Raw genomic sequence first — 21,263 nt, 5'->3', positions numbered from 1 at the left:
AATATTAATTTCAACAAAGTTTGCTGTTTCAGTGTCTTTAGATATTTTTGTCACATCTTACTATGGAATACTGATTTATAATTACAAGCATTTCATATGTGTCAAAGGCTTTTATTGACAATTACATGAAGTTGATGCAAAGAGTCAATATTTGGAGTGTTGACCCTTCTTTTTCAAGACCTCTGCAATCCACCCTGGCATGCTGTCAATTAACTTCTGGGCCACATCCTGACTGATGGCAGCCCATTCTTGCATAATCAATGCTTGGAGTTTGTCAGAATTTGTGAGTTTTTGTTTGTCCACCTGCCTCTTGAGGATTGACCACAAATTCTCAATGGGATTAAGGGGAGTTTCCTGGCCATGGACCCAAAATATCAATGTTTTGTTCCCCGAGCCACTTAGTTATCACTTTTGCCTTATAGTAAGGTTCTCCATCATGCTGGAAAAGGCATTGTTCGTCACCAAACTGTTCCTGGATGGTTGGGAGAAGTTGCTCTCGGAGGATGTGTTGGTACCATTCTTTATTTATTGCTGTGTTCTTAGGCAAAATTGTAAGTGAACCCACTCCCTTGGCTGAGAAGCAACCCCACACATGAATGGTATCAGGATGCTTTACTGTTGGCATGACACAGGACTGATGGTAGCGCTCACCTTGTCTTCTCCGGACAAGCTTTTTTCCAGATGCCCCAAACAATCAGAAAGGGGATTCATAAGAGAAAATGACTTTACCCCAGTCCTCAGTAGTCCAATCCCTGTACCTTTTGCAGAATATCAGTCTGTCCCTGATGTTTTTCCTAGAGAGAAGTGGCTTCTTTGCTGCCCTTCCCCACACCAGGTCATCCTCAAAAATTGCAATTACAATTCATCTGATCACTCTTCATTACATTCTGGTGTATATGCAAATTGCCATCATACAAACTGAGGCAGCAGACTGTGAAAATTAATATTTGTGTCATCCTCAAAACTTTTGGCCACGACTGTCCACGGGGTACCAGTACTGAGTCAATGTGCAGGGGTACTAGGTAACTGAGGTAGATATGTACATATAGGTAGGCTTAAAGTGACTAGGCAACAGGATAAACAGTAGCAGCAGCAGCATATGTGAGTCAAGAGTTAGTGCAAAAGGGGCAATGCAGCTAAATAGTTAACCAATAGCTATCTGGACTAACTATTTAGCAGTCTTATGGCTTGGGGGGGGGTAGAAGCTGTTCAGGGTCCTGTTGGTTCAAGGCTTGGTGGATAAGTGCCACTTGCTGTGTGGTAGCAGAGAGAACAGTATGACTTGGGTAGCTGGAGACATTTAACATTTTTAGGGCCTTCCTCTGACACAGCCTGGTATAGGGATCCTGGATGGCAGGAAGCTCGGCCCCAGCGACGTACAAGATAAATACCATACATGGTATATAGAAGATTGAGTTATGTCTATGTAATATTTTGAAAGCCACGCTGATGCCAGAACAAAACTGTTAGCGGCACTTGATTTTGAGAGGTTAAGACCTGAGTCTGCAACATGATGGCAGTGTACAGTTGGAAATTTGGGAAGCATATCAAGCAAGATCGATATTTATGGACTGCACTCATGCAATGACAAAACAATTATATTGCCCCACTATATTAGTTTGACTCAATAAATACAATGCAAAGTGTTTATTCACATACATGTTCCCCCTTGAAATGATACAACATTCACCAAACAAGTGTCCACCACCATTGGGCTTGCACACCTTTTTATAGGAGCTGTCATGTTATTGGAGCAGCGTATTCAATTATCAGCATTGTCATGAGAGACTCAAAACATGCGTACACACAAGGTCTACAAACAGCCTCCATCTGACCAAAGAATACTCATTTCTTCGAGGACCTTGTATGCTTTCTGGTTGTTATAAGCTTTTGGAAACTCATGACTGATACAACACACCCCCACCACGGCACATAATTCTGTATTTCACGTGAACAACAAATTCAATGGGATTACGAGCGCGACGCATTTCTGCCTTCCCACTAAACCTGCCCTGCTCAAAATGAAAGTGAATTTGTTACTTTTACTTTGCAGAGAAGGAAAAGCTCAACACTGAGAAGGCACTAGAATTTTGGTTTGGCCTGAAACGTTTATTTGGACATGAAGAAAGGAGACTGTTAAAGTATAACTGGTGGAGACACACACACTTAACACAGATGTTGGGGACAAGACCACAGAGCACCACACAAAACATTTAGAAATACACAGATGGCAAAATCAATGCAAGCACAGGACCCAGAATCAGCATCTAAGGCAAAAACAAGAAATATTTGTACTTTATTATTCTTTTAAGTTTTTGTTCAGACATCTATTAAATCAGTAATTGAGTGTCTCACATCCCACCCTCGTACATTACCATGTCCCAGCTGCACCCCCTCCAACGCCTTTGTCCCAGCAGGGAAGTGCTACAACTAAATCAAAACAGTTAAAGAAAAATAAAACCCTATTCCTGTAATCATTTCAGCAAACCTGCTAAACACCTTTTCTTCAATGTAGACATCTAAAATGATTTTACACCTTACAGGATTAAGAGATTATTTTCAAACAAAAGTTAGTGCATTTCATTCCACAACACCACTAGCTGCTCTTAACTTAGCCATTAATGGATGTAAAAATATAAAACAACATAGGCCCAGTGGTTAGATAGATAACATGTTACTACACTGCTAGCACCCAGGCAGTCCCCAAAATTCTCACTTTACCCAAGTAGCAAATCAGATAACAGTTTTGGAAATACTACACACACACATTTAGGGAAAAACACACAATTTTTTTTTACTGCATTGAAAGAAAAAGGGTACATCAGAGTACATAAAAAAAACTAAAGTCAAACTGAGGAACTTTTTCAAAAGATTTACTCAAATGGAAAATGTGCTTACTAATAGAGAGGGAGAAAAAAAAACCTGACCAAAGATCAGCCTTCTAGGCGCAAAATCTGTACAAGAACATTCAGAACACCTACACAAGTGGCCTTCCCTCAAATAGGACTACATTAATCAAGCATAACTGGCCAATCAAGGGACAGGGAGCATTATCAATTAACTGACAGCTTTTCCATCCAACAGTAGGAGGGTTACGAGTTCTCCACATCCCACCCAGAAACAGTTGTGTTGGAGCAAGTTCCCAAGGTTGTCTTTTTGCCTGCTTGACTTTGGTCTGGATCATAGAGATCACAATGTTGTATCTGTGCCAATGAGGCCATCTCCATTTAAAGTAGTCCATTTTCTTCTGATAATGGAAAAAAGTGTAAAGCTAAAAATTGGCAACTTACCACCAGCTACAGTGTTGAAGTCTAGAAACAAATCTTGAGTAATTCATTTCTCGTGGCCGCTAGTTGGCGGTCAATGCTCTGATAATTGGTTGATTGCTCCCAATCCATAGGAATCCCCACCCAGTTGACTACTTTAAAATGGCAATGTCCATGCAAAAAAAGTTATTTTCACATAATGATCTCTATACATTTATGGTCTGGATAGTGTTCAATCCATTAATACACAAAGGCTGAATTATGCGTTTGCAAGCGCATAGAAAAGGAACAGATCTGAAGGTTGATGCTCCCCATGTCAAGTCAACTCTCCTAATATTACGCAAACTTCCCTTTTTCAAACAATGGACGTGTACGGAATTTAAAACAATCGTGAGATATGCATTAAAATCTTCAATCAAAAGGAAACTAAGACAGTAAAGAGAAAATCCAAAAGTGAAATGTACAAGGGAAAAAAGCAGCTAAATCCTAATCCTATGAGTTAGCCAGACACCAAAACTCTAATATCCGACAGTCGTTCTGCCCTCAATCAACGGCAACATTGAAAAAGGATAACCCCAAAACGGACATGATCAGAGTTCGACAGCATTTCACGGACAAGAAAACAGCCCTCTGTACACGATAAGCACTAAACACCTACCAACACCACACCTGGAAGTCTCCACTGGCCACCCCTAATCTCATACTGGGACAGGTTCGGTACTGCATGTTATCAACACACCTGGAAGTCTCCACTGGCCACCCCTAATCTCATACGGGGACAGGTTCGGTACGGCATGTTATCAACACACCTGGAAGTCTCCACTGGCCACCCCTAATCTCATACTGGGACAGGTTCGGTACGGCATGTTATCAACACACCTGGAAGTCTCCACTGGCCACCCCTAATCTCATACTGGGACAGGTTCGGTACGGCATGTTATCAACACACCTGGAAGTCTCCACTGGCCACCCCTAATCTCATACTGGGACAGGTTCGGTACTGCATGTTATCAACTCAAATTGAGAAGTCAGAACACTAACCGGACTCTTGCTGGGGAAGAACTTTACTGACAAATTTATTTTTAAAAAAGTTAAAAAAAAAAAAAAGTTTATTTACATTAAAAACGTAAAATTCCAGTGATCGCTGCTCTAAACCAGTAAGCTCCTTTATAGATTAATTCCTGATGCCAACAAATAAGAGAATGAGAACTGAGTACGTTTACTTGACTTCAGAATTCAGGCCATTTTAAAATGAGCAAGCTCGAATACATAGTACCAAAGACTAGTTTCATGCTTGGGATCCCATTACTACTCTATAAAATACCATCTAACCTATTCTACATGATACAAGAGCTACCAAAATGCATGGCAGACTACTCTGGAACATGTTGCACAGATATGATGGCTTGTTGAAATGGCCAGATATCTGGGGTGGAAAGGTTTCTATTTGATGATAAAGACCACCTGTTCCATCAAGACATAAATAGGAAGGTATATGTTAACGCCGGTATCCTGCATTTGACCACATATAGGTACACTTAATTGTACATATTAATACAACAGGTTAAACTTTTATGCAAGACAAATATTTAAAACTACTCTTCTTAAAATGACAATCAGCAGTTGAAACAAAGCGTTCTCCCTACCCTGTTACAGTAAAAAGCTGAGGGATGGGGTTGGAGAAATGTAACAGCTAAAATTCATAGACTGAGCTATGGATGCATAAAAATGACAGTTTTAACCATGTTTTGAGGCTATATAGATTTAGTCTGCATTTACTTTGTTTACAAACATTGGAGTAAAACAGGCTTATATTTTGGGTTCTGATGGGGTATGACAGTGGAACAAAGCTTTGATACTTGAAGAATCAAGTTGGTACATAAATTAATAATAGGTCCAATAATGAATGTAGCAACTGCAGACTGCCCCTTTAAAAAGGCTACGTATAAAATTGTCAAATTCATGATAACGTGTCAGGTGTCTACAATGCGAGTGCTGACTGCCTCAACTACCAAATACCTTCACTAAGGGAAGACTCCTCCCTTTCTCATGAGCTGTTACCCATGACAACACTTCCTGATCGACTCAAATCCCAACCAATGGATTGGTGGGTCATGTTCATAACACACTGTAGCAAACCACTTTTTTCTTTTAACTTTAAAAAAAACTTTAAACCACTTTAAAAAAAACAAAAGCAAGCAGTTCATATAGGAAAACTTCTGAGTACCTTGCGCCTACTGAACTTGAACCTGGATGGAGAGATTATGCACTAATGGTTGGCGCAATCGTCATTAACCAACCAAAGCATATTTGAACTAAACAGGATTGGCAGACAGTTGGGACCAACAACTCAAACATTTAACCATATGTTTCAAAGTAATAGGAAATGGAGAGTGGAAAATATAACAATTCAGTGACCGACAGCCTGACTATCCAAACCTTTCCCCACATGTGCACGGTATCCAAGCACCATTATCGTAAAGGTTTGAATGTCCTACTCAAGCAAGGGTATACCAAAAGTTTCCATCAACCGTGAAAATAAAAATCATTGATTCTAATAAATTAATATTTTCCCATTGATTCTGAACAAAATAATTCCAGACTCTTAGCTGACAGGTATCCAAGACCGTTTCTTCACCTAAAAGAAAGTGCAGCTTGACAGGCTTCCCAACTCACTCTCTCTCTCTCTCAGAACAGTTCAAAATAGGCACTTCTCTAAAACCATGTGGCCCTCTCGCTTCCAACCTACATAAACACATTTTATGAGCTATCCTTAGCCCTTCGCCAAAATAATCACTTGCCAACCCCTCCAACAACAAATTGCATCATATGTATCAACTCATAACGATGTCATATTGGTGGATGTCCACATCTTTTGCTGTGTCGCATAATGACTAGATTTGCTAACAGCTCTTCTCTTTTCCTTTTTTCCCCTTTGCAACTACCAGTATTCTGGTGATACAAGGCATTACTGTACATTTGTCCCCCATCCCCCACTGACAGAAATCAAATGAACATAGATTTAGCAGTGGAGGGCCCAGCCTTCAAGCTAACCAAGGTGAGGCAGCATGTAAGCATCTCTCGCTATTCTTTCAAACAAGTCCTTCAGTTTATGATTTGTAACACTCGTGTCGGCCCTCTTAAAATGATTACCGCTTGCAGTCTTTCCTAAACAAAGGTCAGCGGATGTCCGACCGAGCTTCAGGGGGGTCTTTAAGATGAAGAACGCGAATGTGTTCTTTCATCCAATAACATATATATATATATATATATATTTATCTCTTTACATATATATACACACACGTATATAGCTTTGTGTTTGTTTTTCTGTTAGTCTGTTGGTTGTTGTTTAAACTACTTTGGTGACCGGGGGGGAATGTTCTGTTCCTTCCCGCTCCGTCTGGCCCAGCCCTGGGGGGAGATGCGGCGGCTCATGGACGCACCTCTCTGCTGTTCCCGGTACTTTAGGCCCATCCCTCCGGATCGGGCAGGGCCATTAACCCCACAGTATGAGCCAAAGGGATCAAGGTGGGGCTGGCCTTCTCCAGGCCACTCGGGTTTCTCAGGCCTATCCCCATCGCTGCTGGAGGATGTGGCGGGCTCGTCGGCCTTGTTGACCCGCAGTTCACGCAGGGGTTGGCTGGCCGGGGAGGTGGGAGGGTTTGGGGAGGTGCTTGGCGCTGGGGGCTGGGTGGCTGGCCGCTTGCACATCTCAGCATAGCTCAGTTTCCTTGACTCCTGGTTGGATGGATGAATAGACAAAGAGAATAGGGGAGGAGAGAAAATAGACATAGGATGACTAGGGTCTGACATCTCTTCATTAATCTCTATTTAACCAGTTATGTTAACTGACAACATTCTATCCAATGCATTATGTTTCCAGTGAAATCCACCAGGCAGTGAGTGAAGTCTTACCGGTGCAGGTGTGGTAGTGGTGGGAAATGGTATTGCCGTAGAGATGGACTGACTGTGGGTGGGCGTAGGTTTGGTTGCAGCGTCGGGCTGTGGGGGGGTTGGCAGAGAAGAGGGTGGTGTGGGGGGTGGAGCCAGCTCTTTTTGGACATGAGGCTCAGGCTTCTCCACTTTCTTCACCGGATGAGCAACACTACACAGACAGGAGAGGAACAGGTTACCAATAAGGTTCATTTCCAACAGTGAAATCATGTTGGATCATCAAAATCCCTACAGCAGATCTTTGCAGCCGTAAGCCAGAGGTAAACCATACCTTGGAACAGGGGGCTCCACAACCAGAGGGGTGGGGGGTTTGTGGGACGGCACGACCTGACTGGGCGCACTCACAGCCTCCTTTTGGGCACTAGCAGGAGGGGCCACAGACTCCTTATTCACATCAGGCTGAAAATAAGAGAAATGGACATAGTTGACTTAAGAGGGGTGAAAGACATGACGTTTGGCTGAGAGACTAACTACAGTAAGAGGAATGTAAGAGTTGGGATTAAGTGACAGACCAGACAAAAGTTATTATAGACCACTTCTTCCTGTCACATCAAGTGGTCAGGAGGCAAAAACTAACAGGGTTTTTCCTCACCTTGTCGCTGGTCACCTTGAGGCCTCGAACCACATCAGACATGCGAGTCTCTAGCACGGTCTCTCCCTGCGTGCTGACCACACACCCAGGCAACGGAGGGAAGTTGGAGGTCGCCAGGTCAAACTTGGGCTGTAGAACCTTTATCTCGCTCAGAGGGATGGGCCTCTGAACACCAAAACACAGAAGACACATTTGACCATGTGGGTGAGATAGGAGGTATAAACCACACTAAACATGGGATAGAGGAAATTAAATGGCAGAAAACTGACCGTGATCCTCTCGTCCTCTCTCTTCCTCCGCATCCCTCTGTAGCTGCCTCTCCTACAACAGATAAACATGTTACACACAGCATAGAGATGACCATAAGCAAACATGTAATCGTTTCTGTTGGGGAGGCTTTGGATGGCCAAGACAGACCTGTTTGAACCCTCAGATCTCATAATCTTACCGCTCATCGGGTCAAGTGTAGAGACTAGTGACTTTTGGGGGTGGGGGGGGGGGTTAGATGGATGGAGAGAGAGCGGAGTGAAAAAGGAAAACCCAAAAGTCTTCATCACTTAGCTTGAATCACCTCTATGCGCATCGATTTGTCATCACTGGGTCAAAGCCATTTGATAAAGCCCAACAGGGACATGATCACATTTCATGTATGAGCAGGTTGTTGGGTGTGTGGATGGATGTATGAAGGGGCTCTGTGCAGACTGACCTGCCCCTGCCAGCAATGCCCAGGTCTCCATTGGGCATCCCCTCTGCAGCCAGTGGCAGGGTGTCCCTGAGGGTGGGGGGCACAGGGCCAGGCTCAGGGGTGCTACCCAGGGGAGCCCCTGCTGCCCGGGGAGGAGGAGCGCTGGAGGGGCCCGACAGGCCATCCACCAGGGTGGATACGGGGGTAACAGAGGGATGAGGGGTCTCGTCACATGGCCGGGGCTGGCTCTTCGCGTGGTTCCTGAGGAAAGGAAGATCAGTCAGTCATATCAACTTAACTAACTCAATCGCTCAAGCATAAATGCCATCTATCGTTCAGTCTAAAGATATGATCACAAAACAACTAGAGGGGTTCCAGTATGATTCATGCAGAGGATGAGGAGGACAGGAGATTAAACATTAAGATGGTAAATTAAGGGGATTGTAAATATGCTCCTGTATAGAATACTAAGGGAATGGTTTTGGTTTGCTCAGCACAAGCTGAGGGTAATGAACATGCTGGATCTCATATTCAAACAACAAATGTAAATGTAATTCATGTTTTATTATTTTACTTTTAGATGTGTGTATTGTTGTGAATTGTTAGATACTACTGCACTGTTGGAGCTAGGAACACAACCATTTCACTACACCCGCAATAACATCTGCATGTGACCAATAAAATTTGATCATAGTGTCATTTGTCAGTTACGCTAGCCATCTAAAATATCAGTTGAGGGTTGCCATTCACCACCGTTCCCAAGGACACCCCAATGTAGCATTACATGGATGGTTTAAAATCGGGATTAACATCGTAGCTTGTTAACGCGTATGTTTTAGAATGACACGGGATGAAATGAAAGTGAGAGAGCATCAACTGATGACATGATTGATATCTGATAATTTATACCTGAAGGCATTGATTACATTCTTTCTAGAATAGAGGGGGACACTGTGGGGAGTAAGAGACAACCAGTTATTTATGACTGCAGAGCCCAAAAAACGGTCTTGTTTTGTTGATGAACATAAATACCATTATGTGCACTAAATTACAGTGTCTGTTCAATTACAACAACCATACTGGTGCTAGTCAAACTGGCTTTTTAAAACAGAATCTAATGTTGTAAGGCTGTGGATTAATTCACTGGACCACTTTGGACGGCCAAATAAGACATTTGAACCCTCAGATCTCATAATCTTAACGCTCATCGGGTCAAGTGTAGAGACTAGTGACTTTGGGGGGATAGATAGAGATAGAGGAGAAATAAAGAAAAGGGAGTGAAAGAAAGGAAAACCCAAAAGTCTTCATCACTTAGCTTGAAGCACCTCTATGCGCATCGATATGTCATCATTGGGTCAAAGCCATCTAATAAAGCCTTCTGATGGAGCCGGATGGGGGTTCTTGCCCGGAGAGAAAACACCTACCGGTTTCTGTTGAAGGGCGGTCGTCCGAGGCCCAAGGGACTGGTGCCAGTCTTGTAGTTCCCAGGGGTGCTGAAACCGTTCACAAAGCCACTGTTGGGGAACGGGGCCTGGAGAAAAAGCAGAAAACAAAATGGCCACCAGTTAAACCACCTCAGTTTTCTATGACACAGCTCTTACAAGATTACCTGATCCTGACAGTGATACATTAGTAAATGTCATGCCCCCTCTGACCCCAGAGCGCAATGTGAAGGATGTGTGTTACAGCTGACGCAGGGTAAATTCACATGGGTCTGAACAGGACATGTTGAAGATGAAGTCCACCATTCCTAAATCACATACCCAGATCATCAGATCTCATAATCTTATTGCTCACTGGTGTCGACTGTGGAAACAGGAAAGGAAGATTTGGGGGCATATATGAACCCAGAGTGATTTGTCTCCCAGCCTGAACCCCTCTATGCGCATGGTTATGTCATCATTAGGTTCAGAGGTTTGTATTTATAGGAGCAATTTGCAGAAAAAAATAATAATTTGAATCATGTTCTAAAAATGTTTGTCAGAATGATCATACAATTACATCTGAAACTTGAGTTCCTACAGGTACACCCAACACTTCTGTACCCATGGCAACAAACACACACTCTGGAGGAGTTTTTTTTAATTTATTTTTTTACACCTTACACCTATTTAACTAGGCAAGTCAGTTAAGAACACATCCTTATTTTCAATGACGGCCTAGGAACGGTGGGTTAACTGCCTTGTTCAGGGGCAGATTTGTACCTTGTCAGCTCCGGGATTCAACGCTCTAACCACCTGCCTCTCATTGCACTCCACGAGGAGCCTGCCTGTTACGCGAATGCAGTAAGAAGCCAAAGTAAGTTGCAAGCTAGCATTAAACTTATCTTATAAAAAACAATCAATCATAATCACTAGTTAACTACACATGGTTGATGATATTACTAGTTTATCTAACGTGTCCTGCGTTGCATATAATCGATATAACGGAGGGGGATGTTTTAACAACGGCGCATTTGCGAAAAAAGCACAATCGTTGAACGGCTGCACCAAACCATGCAACAGTTTGGGCCGCCTGGCTCGTTGCGAACTAATTTGCCAGAATTTTACGTAATTATGACATAACATTGAAGGTTGTGCAATGTAACAGCAATATTTAGACTTATGGATGCAAACCGTTAGATAAAATACGTAACGGTTCCTTATTTCACTGAAATAATCATTTTGTTTTCAAAATGATCGTTTCCAGATTCGACCATATTTATAACCAAAGGCTCGTATTTCTGTGTGTTATGTTATAATTAAGTCTATGATTTGATAGAGCAGTCTGACTGGGCGATGGTAGGCAGCAGGAGGCTCGTAAGCATTCATTCAAACAGCACTTTCGTGCGTTTTGCCAGCAGCTCTTCGCAATGCTTCAAGTATTGCGCTGTTTATGACTTCAAGCCTATCAACTCACGAGATTTGGCTGGTGTAACTGACGTGAAATGGCTAGCTAGTTAGCGGGGTGCGCACTAATCGCGTTTCAAATGTCACTCGCTCTGAGACTTGGAGTAGTTGTTCCACTTGCTCTGCAAGGGCCACAGATTTTGTGGCGCGATGGGTAACAATGCTTCGAGGGCAGCTGTTTTCGATGTGTTCCTGGTACGAGCCCAGGTAGGGGCGAGGAGGGGGACAGAAGCTATACTGTTACACTGGCAATACTAAAGTGCCTATAAGAACATCCAATAGTCAAAGGTATATGAAATACAAATGGTAGAGAGAAATAGTCCTATACATACTATATTAACTACAACCTAAAACCTCTTACCTTGGAATATTGAAGACTCATGTTAAAAGGAACCACCAGCTTTCATACGTTCTCATGTTCTGAGCAAGGAACTTAAACGTTAGCTTTTTTTACATGGCACATATTGCACTTTTACTTTCTTCTACAACACTTTGTTTTTGCATTATCTAAACCAAATTGAACATATTTAATTATTTATTTAAGGACAAATCGATTTTTATTGATGTATTATATTAAGTTAAAATAAGTGTTTATTCAGTATTGTTGTAAGTGTCATTATTACAAATAAATAAAAAAACATTTATACATAAATCGTCCGATAAATTTTTTTGGTCCCCCAATAATCGGTATCGGTATTGAAAAATCATAATGGTCGACCTTTAGTTACAACAGGAAACAACAATCAAGCGGGCCTCACCAACGGGGTCTGGAAGTAAGGGGCAGGCGATGTGTTCCAGGTGGGTGGCACCAGGGGGTAGAGTGGGTACTGCTGCTGGGGGCTGAACACCTGCTGCATGTAGAGGTGTGTTGAGTTATACTGGGACTGGCCCTGCTGGCTGTACACACTGGAGTTCGGTACACTACGGTAGCCATTCTTCGCAAAGAATGTGTTGATGGCCTTGATACGAGCCTAGACAGAGCAAGAGAGCGACAGGAAGATGTGTAAAGGACTGGAAATGGAGAGTATGAACACGACATGTAAACACAATGTACAGTAAAATAAACATTGACATTACATCGTCTCCCCACACTGCCATTCACAGAGAAGGAAAGAGGCCATGCTCCTTGTTCCCCTCAGATCTCATAATCTCACGGTCATTAGGTCAGTCACACTGTGCTGACGGAGGGAGGGAGAGGACGAAAAAGGGAGGGAAAGTTAGAGAGGAAGAGAGGGTAGTGATTTAGAGATGAAGAGAGCCCTCCACAGCCACAGTGCTCCTGGGTCCTTCCAAGCGCGATACTGATCATCACCGGGGGGGTACCGCATGTCAAATCATAGTTCTGGAGCTTGAGGCATTAAGCTACTCGATTTAGCACAACAATCAAATTCACATTGTAAATGATAACCATTTGAAATTGAGCCTGAATGTGTTATGCCAGATACATTTAACGAGAATACTGGCAATCATCAACTACTGCTAAAGAAGAGTGGTTGAATGAAATGTGGACAATGTCATAACATCTTGAATGGGGGAGATGACTGGAGATTGAGTTCAGACCAGTTTAGAACAGAACGAGACAGAGACTGCTGGCTGGACTTACTCCTTCCTTTTCAGACGCTTATATTAGGCACAAACTCAAGGTGACCTTACTGTTGTGCAGCCACAGCTCAGCCACGTGCTCCCAACAAGACAGCAACTCCCTTTATATGTCACTGACCTGACCGCATAACAGCTGACTCCAAAACAGTCTGAGGTAGTCCACACAGCGCTGCTTCCCCCCACTCCTATCATCTGATCTCAGAGTTATACCGTTGACTAATGTTACGCATTGCCCCCCCTTGACTAAACTAAATCTTAAAAGGAGCCATTTCGGTCCCAACAGAAAAAAAATACAATTATTTGTAATGCACACATTGAATCATAGAATTCATAAACTCAACTTTTATTTCATGATTTTAAACTGAATTGAGTGAACCCCATCAGCTATATTGGTGCAGTGATGTCTGAGTATGAGGTCAAAGGGGGTGAAATGTAACCAATGTCCTCTCTATTTTGATGAGTAACCTTGCTGGAGACTTGTTAGCTTCCTGTACTCATCCCTATAGGCTTTAGTTAAGTTGGCCAACAGAGTCTTGTACTGTGCAGGAGACACGGTTCACACCCAGTCAATCACAAGAGCAAGATTATTTACAGAGTGGAAATGCTATCCTTAACATCTCTAGGCTAGGGGGCAGTATTTTCACATCTGGATGAGAAGTGTGCCCAAAGTAAACTGCCTGCTACTCAGGCCCAGAAGCTAGGATATGCATATTAGTAGATTTGGATAGAAAACACTCTGAAGTTTCTAACACTGTTTGAATGATGTCTGAGTATAAGAGACCTTATTTGACAAACCATCCAGGATTTTTTTTTTTATGTCACTCTTTTCAAATGGGTTTTCTTTGTGGATCTAGATTTTTAAGGCACTTGCTTGCAGTTCCTTTCGCTTCCACTGGATGTCAACAGTCTTTAGAAATTGGTTGATGTTTTTCCCTTTGAGAAATGAAGAAGTAGGGCTGTTCAGAACGAGGGTCGAGTCTAGTGTACTGTTGTGGTTGGGGCACGCAACCTGAAAGCTCACTCCACTTTGTTTTTATCTGCTATTGAAAGCAGTTTATCCCGTCTTAAATGTTATCGATTATTTACGTTAAATACCTAGCTGGATTAGGAAAGTTGTTTGAAATGTTTGGACAAAGATTACAGGTAATATATTAGATATTTTGTTGCCATGTTACGCGAGTTGGAACCAGTGTTTCTCTGGCTCAAACGCACCAAATAAATTGACATTTTGGAGATGTAACGATGGAATTAATCGAACAAAAGGACAATTTGTGATGTTTATGGGACATATTGGAGTGCCAACAGAAGAAGCTCTTCAAAAGGTAAGGCACGATTATATAGTCATTTGAGTTTTGTGTCGTGCCTAGCGGGATGAAATACACTGCTCAAAAAAATAAAGGGAACACTAAAATAACACATCCTAGATCTGAATGAATGAAATATTCTTATTAAATACATTTCTCTTTACATAGTTGAATGTGCTGACAACAAAATCACACAAAAATAATCAATGGAAATCAAACTTATCAACCCATGGAGGTCTGGATTTGGAGTCACACTCAAAATTAAAGTGGAAAACCACACTACAGGCTGGTCCAACTTTGATGTAATGTCCTTAAAACAAGTCAAAATGAGGCTCAGTAGTGTGTGTGGCCTCCACGTGCCTGTATGACCTCCCTACAACGCCTGGGCATGCTCCTGATGAGGTGGCGGATGGTCTCCTGAGGGATCTCCTCCCAGACCTGGACTAAAGCATCCGCCAACTCCTGGACAGTCTGTGGTGCAACGTGGATGGAGCGAGACATGATGTCCCAGATGTGCTCAATTGGATTCAGGTCTGGGGAAAGGGGGGGGGGGGGGCAATCCATAGCATCAATGCCTTCCTCTTGCAGGAACTGCTGACACACTCCAGCCACATGAGGTCTTGCATTAGGAGGAACCCAGGGCCAACCGCACCAGCATATGGTCTCACAAGGGGTCTGAGGATCTCATCTCGGTACCTAATGGCAGTCAGGCTACCTCTGGCGAACACATGGAGGGCTGTGCGGCCCCCCAAAGAAATGCCACCCCACACCATCACTGCCAAACCTGTCATGCTGGAGGATGTTGCAGGCAGCAGAAAGTTCTCCACGGCGTCTCCAGACTGTCACGTCTGTCACATGTGCTCAGTGTGAACCTGCTTTCATCTGTGAAGAGCACAGGGCGCCAGTGGCGAATTTGCCAATCTTGGTGTTCTCTGGCAAATGCCAAACGTCCTGCACGGTGTTGGGCTGTAAGCACGACCCCCACCTGTGGATGTCGGGCCCTCATACCACCCTCATGGAGTCTGTTTCTGACCGTTTGAGCAGACACATGCACATTTGTGGCCTGCTGGAGGTCATTTTTCAGGGCTCTGGCAGTGCTCTTCCTGCTCCTCCTTGCACAAAGGCGGAGGTAGCGGTCCTGCTGCTGGGTTGTTGCCCTCCTACAGCCTCCTCCACGTCTCCTGAGGTACTGGCCTGTCTCCTGGTAGCGCCTCCATGCTCTGGACACTATGCTGACAGACACAGCAAACCTTCTTGCCACAGCTCGCATTGATGTCCCATCCTGGATGAGCTGCACTACCTGAGCCACTTTTGTGGGTTGTAGACTCCGTCTCATGCTACCACTAGAGTGAAAGCACCGCCAGCATTCAAAAGTGACCAAAACATCAGCCAGGAAGCAAAGGAACTGAGAAGTGGTCTGGTCACCACCTGCAGAACCACTCCTTTATTGGGGGTGTCTTGCTAAATGCCTATAATTTCCACCTGTTGTCTATTCCATTTGCACAACAGCATGTGAAATTTATTGTCAATCAGTGTTGCTTCATAAGTGGAAAGTTTGATTTCACAGAAGTATGATTGACTTGGAGTTACATTGTGTTGTTTAAGTGTTCCCTTTATTTTTTGAGCAGTGTATGATTGTCTGTGTTTGATGGGGCGCTGTCCTCAGAAAATTGCATGGTTTGCTTTCGCCGTAAAGACTTTTTGAAATCGGACACCGTGGCTGGATTAACAAGTCGTCAAGCTTTAATTTGACATATTGCATGTGTATTTTCAAGAATGTTAAATATTTACAATTCTGTAGTTTGAATTTGGCGCCCTGCACTGTCACTGGATGTTGGTCAGGTTGGACGGTAGCGTCCCAGCTAGCCTAGAGAGGTTAAGAGGGTCTATGACAGGGCTACTCAACTAAATTGTAATGGGGGCCAAATTGCTGTTTTTGTCACACTCCCTTTTAATGTGTCCATAGAGGGGAACAGAATGACTATGTTCCATAGAGTCGTAGCTTTCAGGAATGGGGTGATAAAGGCTTATAACCCAAACGCTAGAGGCAAATTCATTGGAAGAAAATGAATGAATCATGCCAAATAGCAAAACTGAATATGAACTTGAAATTAGTTTGTAAACTTTATACACAGACAATTAATGCAATATTAACCATATTGAAACGAAATATATAAATATTGAATTAAAATATTCAAGGACATTTACATTGAATTTTAAAACTGAATGCAATATTCATTCAATATTCATTCAATTCAGTTTCAAATCATGAAATACAAGTTTAACTTATGAACTCAATTTGTGCATTACAAATGCTAAAATACTCAACTTCAAAAATATTGAATTCAAATACATTTTCTGTTGGCACTGAAATCACTTAATAGAAAAGCAGCATGTCTCACATGAGTAAGGAACAGTACATGTACTCACCATGATGGGTTTTCCCTGAAATGTTTTCACTTCTTCCCTTAGATATCTGTGGGCCTGAGGAAGAAGAGAGGGAAAAAAAGTCCTGTGAGAGAGCTGGACAATACCTTTTCACATGTAGGAGATATGATTACATGTCTAAATAGCTTTTCTTTTATATACAACTTGCAGACATAGCAGCAGCATCAACCCCACAAACAGAAAAGAGCCTCCAAGTACAAACGAACCAGGGGCCTGCCAGTTCATTTGTCTTTGACCAATCAAATCAGATCTTTTTCCAGAGCTGATCTAGTTGGTGAAAAAATATCAGCATGGGCTACCTGTGTAAACACAGCTTTTCACTAGGCTGGTAAACTATACTGAACAAAAGTAAACATGGAACAATTTCAAAGATTTTACTGAGTTACAGTTCATAAGGAAAATCAGTCAATTGAAATAAATAAATTAGGCCCTAAACCATGACTTTCCCATGACTGGGCAGGGGCGCAGTCATTGCATGGAACTGGAGGGCATAGGCCCACCCACTGGGGAGCCAGGCCCAGCCAATCAAAATTAGTTTTATTACAGACAGAAATACTACACAGTTTCATCAGCTGTCCGGGTGACCTGTCTCAGATGATCCTACAGGTGAAGAAACCAGATGTGGAAGTCCTGGGCTGGTGCGGCTACACGTGGTCTGCAGTTGCAAGGCCAGTTGAACGTACTGCCAAATTATCTAAAATGACGTTGGAGGCAGCTTATGGTAGAGAAATGAACATTAAATTCTCTGGCAAGAGCACTGGGGGACATTCCTGCAGTCAGCATGTCAATTCCACACTCCCTCAAAACATGAGACATCTGTGGCATTGTGTTGTGACAAAAACTGCACATTTTAGAGTGGCCTTTTACTGTCCCCAGCACAAGGTACACCTGTGTAATGACCGTGCTGTTTAATCAGTTTCTTGATGAGCCACATCCGTCAGGTTGGATGGATTATCTAGGCAAAAAGAAATGCTTCCTAACAGGGATGTAAACAAATTTGAGACAAATAAGCTTTTTGTGCGTAATGAAAATGTCTGGGACCAACACTTGACGTGGCATTTATATTTTTGTTCAGTATAGATCAATCAACAGAACTGTGTTGGTTTGATTGAACTAACAAATAGGAAATTACATTTATACAATATCAGAAGACAAATAGCAAAAAAACATGTGCAAATTCAACACGCATGCAGTGAACTTTGAATAAGGACTTTTTCACTGACTGACTACAGAGTGTGGAAAGTGCAACGCTACCTGCTGTGCATCAGTGTCCGACTGGAATGTGATGTACCAGTTGTTGTTGGCCGCAAATTCAACACTCATCACCTTGGGACAGTTTTCATTCTTAAAGAGGGCCTCCACTTCCTGAGGAAATAGAGAGAAAATGAGGGTGTTAGAACTCTAAGGTTCTGCAACAAAATAAATGATATTCTTCACATGTAATGAGCAAATGGCTACACCAGCGTTTCCCAAACTCGGTCTTAGTGACCCTAAGGGGTACATTTTTAGTTTTTTGCCCAAGTACTACACAGCTTATTCAAATAATCAAAGCTTGATGATTACTTGGTTATTTGAATCAGCTGTGTAGTGCTAGGGCAGTGGGCTACATAGAAGGTAAACCGGAAAAAACGTTCAAACACAAAAAAGCACATTCTAAATTTTGTTACCTCTACAGGTGTGGTCTCTGGCACCTCCCTCAGAATGATGATGCAGCGCTTGTGATTGGGCCGAACCTTTTCCCCCATCTCGTCAACTTGCACCATGGGCGAGGCTGAAACCACACACACAAAAATATATCAAATTTAATAGCGCCTTTTCAAATAATAAGTCAGTGAGGATTATTTGCTCTCATTTGAGTGAGTTTGCTCCCAAAGCAAGGTTCATGGCATACCTACCCAAAAGTGCTTGAAAACCCTCACTCAACTTTAACATGGATCATGTTTCTCACCTACTTAATGCTGCTCCCATTAATTACTACTATGACAGTGCCTTTAGAAAGTATCCACACCCCTTGACTTTTCCCACATTTTGTTGTGTTACAGCCTGAATTTAAAATTGATGAAATTTAGATTGTGTGTCACTGGCCTACACACACCTCTGTACCCCACATACAATGATGTGCAAGGTCCCTCAGTTGAGTAGTGAATTTCAAGCACAAATTCAACCAAAACACCAGGGAGGTTTTCAAATGCCACAAAAGGGCACCTATTGGTAGAAAAAGAAGCCGACATTGAATATCCCTTTGAGCATGGTGAAGTTATTAATTACGCTTTGGATGGCGTATCAATACAGCCAGCCACTACAAAGATACAGGCGTCCTTTCGAACTCAGTTACCGGAGAAGGGGGAAACCGTTTAAGGATTTCACCAAGAGGGCAATGATGAATAGGATGGATCAACAACATTCTAGTTACTCCACAATACGAACCTAAATGACAGAGCGAAAAGGAGGAAGCCTGTACAGAATAAAAATATTACAAAACATGTATCCTCTTTGCAACAAGGAACTAAAGTAAAACTGCAAAAAAAAATCCATAGAAATGAACTTTGTCCTGAATACAAAGCATTATGCTTGGGGCAAATCCAACACGTCACTGAGTACCATATTTTCACCGGCAAGGACTAGGGAGTTGTTTTTGGGGGGGATAAAAAAAAGAATCATTTTTAAAAAGAGCTAGGCACGGGTAAAATCCTAGCGAAAAACCTGGTTCAGTCTGCTTTCTAACAGACACTGGGAGACAAATTAACCTTCTAGCAGGACAATAACCTAAAACATAAGGCCAAATATACACTGTAGTTGCTTACCAAGACCACAATGAATGTTCCTATGTGGCCTAGTTAGAGTTGACTTAAATTGCCTTGAGAATCTATGGCAAGATTTGAAAATGGCTGTCTAGCAATGATCAACAACCAACTTGACAGAGCTTGAAGAATTTTTCAAAGAATGGGCAAATATTGTACAATCCAGTTGTGCAAAGCTCTTCGAGACTTACGCAGAAAGACTCACAGCTGTAATCACTGCCAAAGGTGATTCTAACATGTGTTGACTGAGGGGTGTGAACACCTATGTAAATGACATATTCAATTTTTAATAGATTTGAAAAAAAATGTCATTATAGGGTATTGGGTAGATGGGTGAGAAATAAATTTAATCCATTTGGAATTCAGGCTGCAACAAAAATGTGGAATAAGTAATTTGTCATTTTGTAGGGACTAAGTATGTTGTTTTAAGTTTGACTACCACAATCCTTCGATACTATTACTAATTAATCTAACAATGCAGTTCTAGCCACCACTAATCTCGTTCCCAGCCATGTGTCAACACAACATCTGGAATGAGGCTATAACTTGTGCTAAGTGATTTTTAGCTTGGGTAGAAATCATGCAACCTGAGCTTGTTTCTGACCAGTCATGTAGCAGGCTACAGTATAAGCCTGTCCAGGGAGGCTATTTCCACAGTTCTCCCCACTCCTATAGGGTCAAAGGTGAGGTGGGTTTTTGTTCATACCTCGTAGTACCTCCAGGATGAGGTCCATGTCGGTAGTGAGGACCTTGATGCCCTCAATGCTGGCGATGGTCCAGATGGGGACAAAGTGATCACTATCCATCTGGGACATCAGGTACAGATCCTTGGACAGATTCTCTCTGAAGACAGAAGAGGGCATGAGAAACCAACAAGCCATGTTTGTTACATGCTATGGGGAGCTAAGATACATTTGTGCTCCGATTCTTGAAGCTGGGCTTAAGACACATTTTACTACTCCACAGGAGAGGCATTTTAAAGTGAAACCTTTATCCCCATCTAGATGCATTTATTTTTTGAACATGTGAACTTTCACATGCCTGAATAAAAACACCTCGTAAACTGTAAATATAAAAACGTGAATCAGAAAGCTGTTTAGTCATGGAGAAAATCCAGAATCATGATTGGTTGAGATAATGGGGGGACTGGGACATTCATGAGAGTCTGTTCTGTCACTCAAGGCTTCTGTCAAATGGCAGGCCCTGCTACCACGGATATTTGAACGAGCCACAGATCATTAGATTTACCAATATTTACATCATGGACAACATGCAGTGTAGTTGTAGCTACAGCTTTCAATAAGTGTTGAATACAGCTGCTGGTATCTACACAGTGCTGTCTTCTGTGGCAAAAGCAGTCTGGTTTATTTTGAAAATGTTTTAGTCGGCTGTGAATCATCATAATCCATACACAAGCATCTACAGTTAAAATGTCAAGCTAGCTACATGTGCATACGATATTGGCTCAACTGTATCAAAAGGTTGTATTCATTGCAAGCTATTGTTAGCTAGCTAGCCTCCAAGTTGCAAACAGGTAACATTATAGCCAGCACGCTAGCTGAGCTGGCCAGGTGATTTCTGCTGTTAATGTTGATTGCCGATGTGCTAAGCCATGCATGATGCTAATCTTTGTCATACAGTGCATTCAGAAAGTATTCAGACCCCTTAACGTTTTCCACTTTGTTACGTTGGATTAAATTGTTTTTTTCCCCTCAAACTACAC

The 21,263-nt window shown here is 42.4% G+C and overlaps 1 protein-coding gene across 6 annotated transcripts in view; it reads right to left on the bottom strand.

Moving 5' to 3' along the window:
• Positions 1-2,088: 2,088 nt before the first annotated feature.
• LOC109891184 (la-related protein 4) overlaps positions 2,089-21,263 on the bottom strand; it is a 33,522-nt gene continuing 14,347 nt past the window's right edge. For 3 of the 6 annotated variants that reach the window (XM_020483525.2, XM_020483524.2, XM_020483527.2), the window contains exons 5-17: positions 20,247-20,383; positions 18,407-18,510; positions 17,994-18,104; positions 16,722-16,775; positions 12,144-12,356; positions 9,922-10,028; positions 9,407-9,448; positions 8,519-8,758; positions 8,082-8,133; positions 7,813-7,977; positions 7,492-7,619; positions 7,182-7,371; positions 2,089-7,004 (exon numbers count right to left, since the gene is read on the bottom strand). In XM_020483525.2, coding sequence (XP_020339114.1) covers positions 6,621-7,004; positions 7,182-7,371; positions 7,492-7,619; positions 7,813-7,977; positions 8,082-8,133; positions 8,519-8,758; positions 9,407-9,448; positions 9,922-10,028; positions 12,144-12,356; positions 16,722-16,775; positions 17,994-18,104; positions 18,407-18,510; positions 20,247-20,383 — 1,927 coding nt within the window. In that variant the 3' untranslated portion in view covers positions 2,089-6,620. The remainder of the gene's footprint in view (positions 7,005-7,181; positions 7,372-7,491; positions 7,620-7,812; positions 7,978-8,081; positions 8,134-8,518; positions 8,759-9,406; positions 9,449-9,921; positions 10,029-12,143; positions 12,357-16,721; positions 16,776-17,993; positions 18,105-18,406; positions 18,511-20,246; positions 20,384-21,263) is intronic. The other 3 variants (XM_031825241.1, XM_020483526.2, XM_031825242.1) reach the window with 1 other exon arrangement.

The sequence above is a fragment of the Oncorhynchus kisutch genome, linkage group LG5, assembly GCF_002021735.2.
Source record: "Oncorhynchus kisutch isolate 150728-3 linkage group LG5, Okis_V2, whole genome shotgun sequence".
In the NCBI taxonomy this organism is placed as follows: Eukaryota; Metazoa; Chordata; class Actinopteri; order Salmoniformes; family Salmonidae; genus Oncorhynchus; species Oncorhynchus kisutch.
The sequence above is the reverse complement of the archived record's forward strand: the minus strand, read 5'-3'. Positions and strand labels throughout refer to the sequence as shown.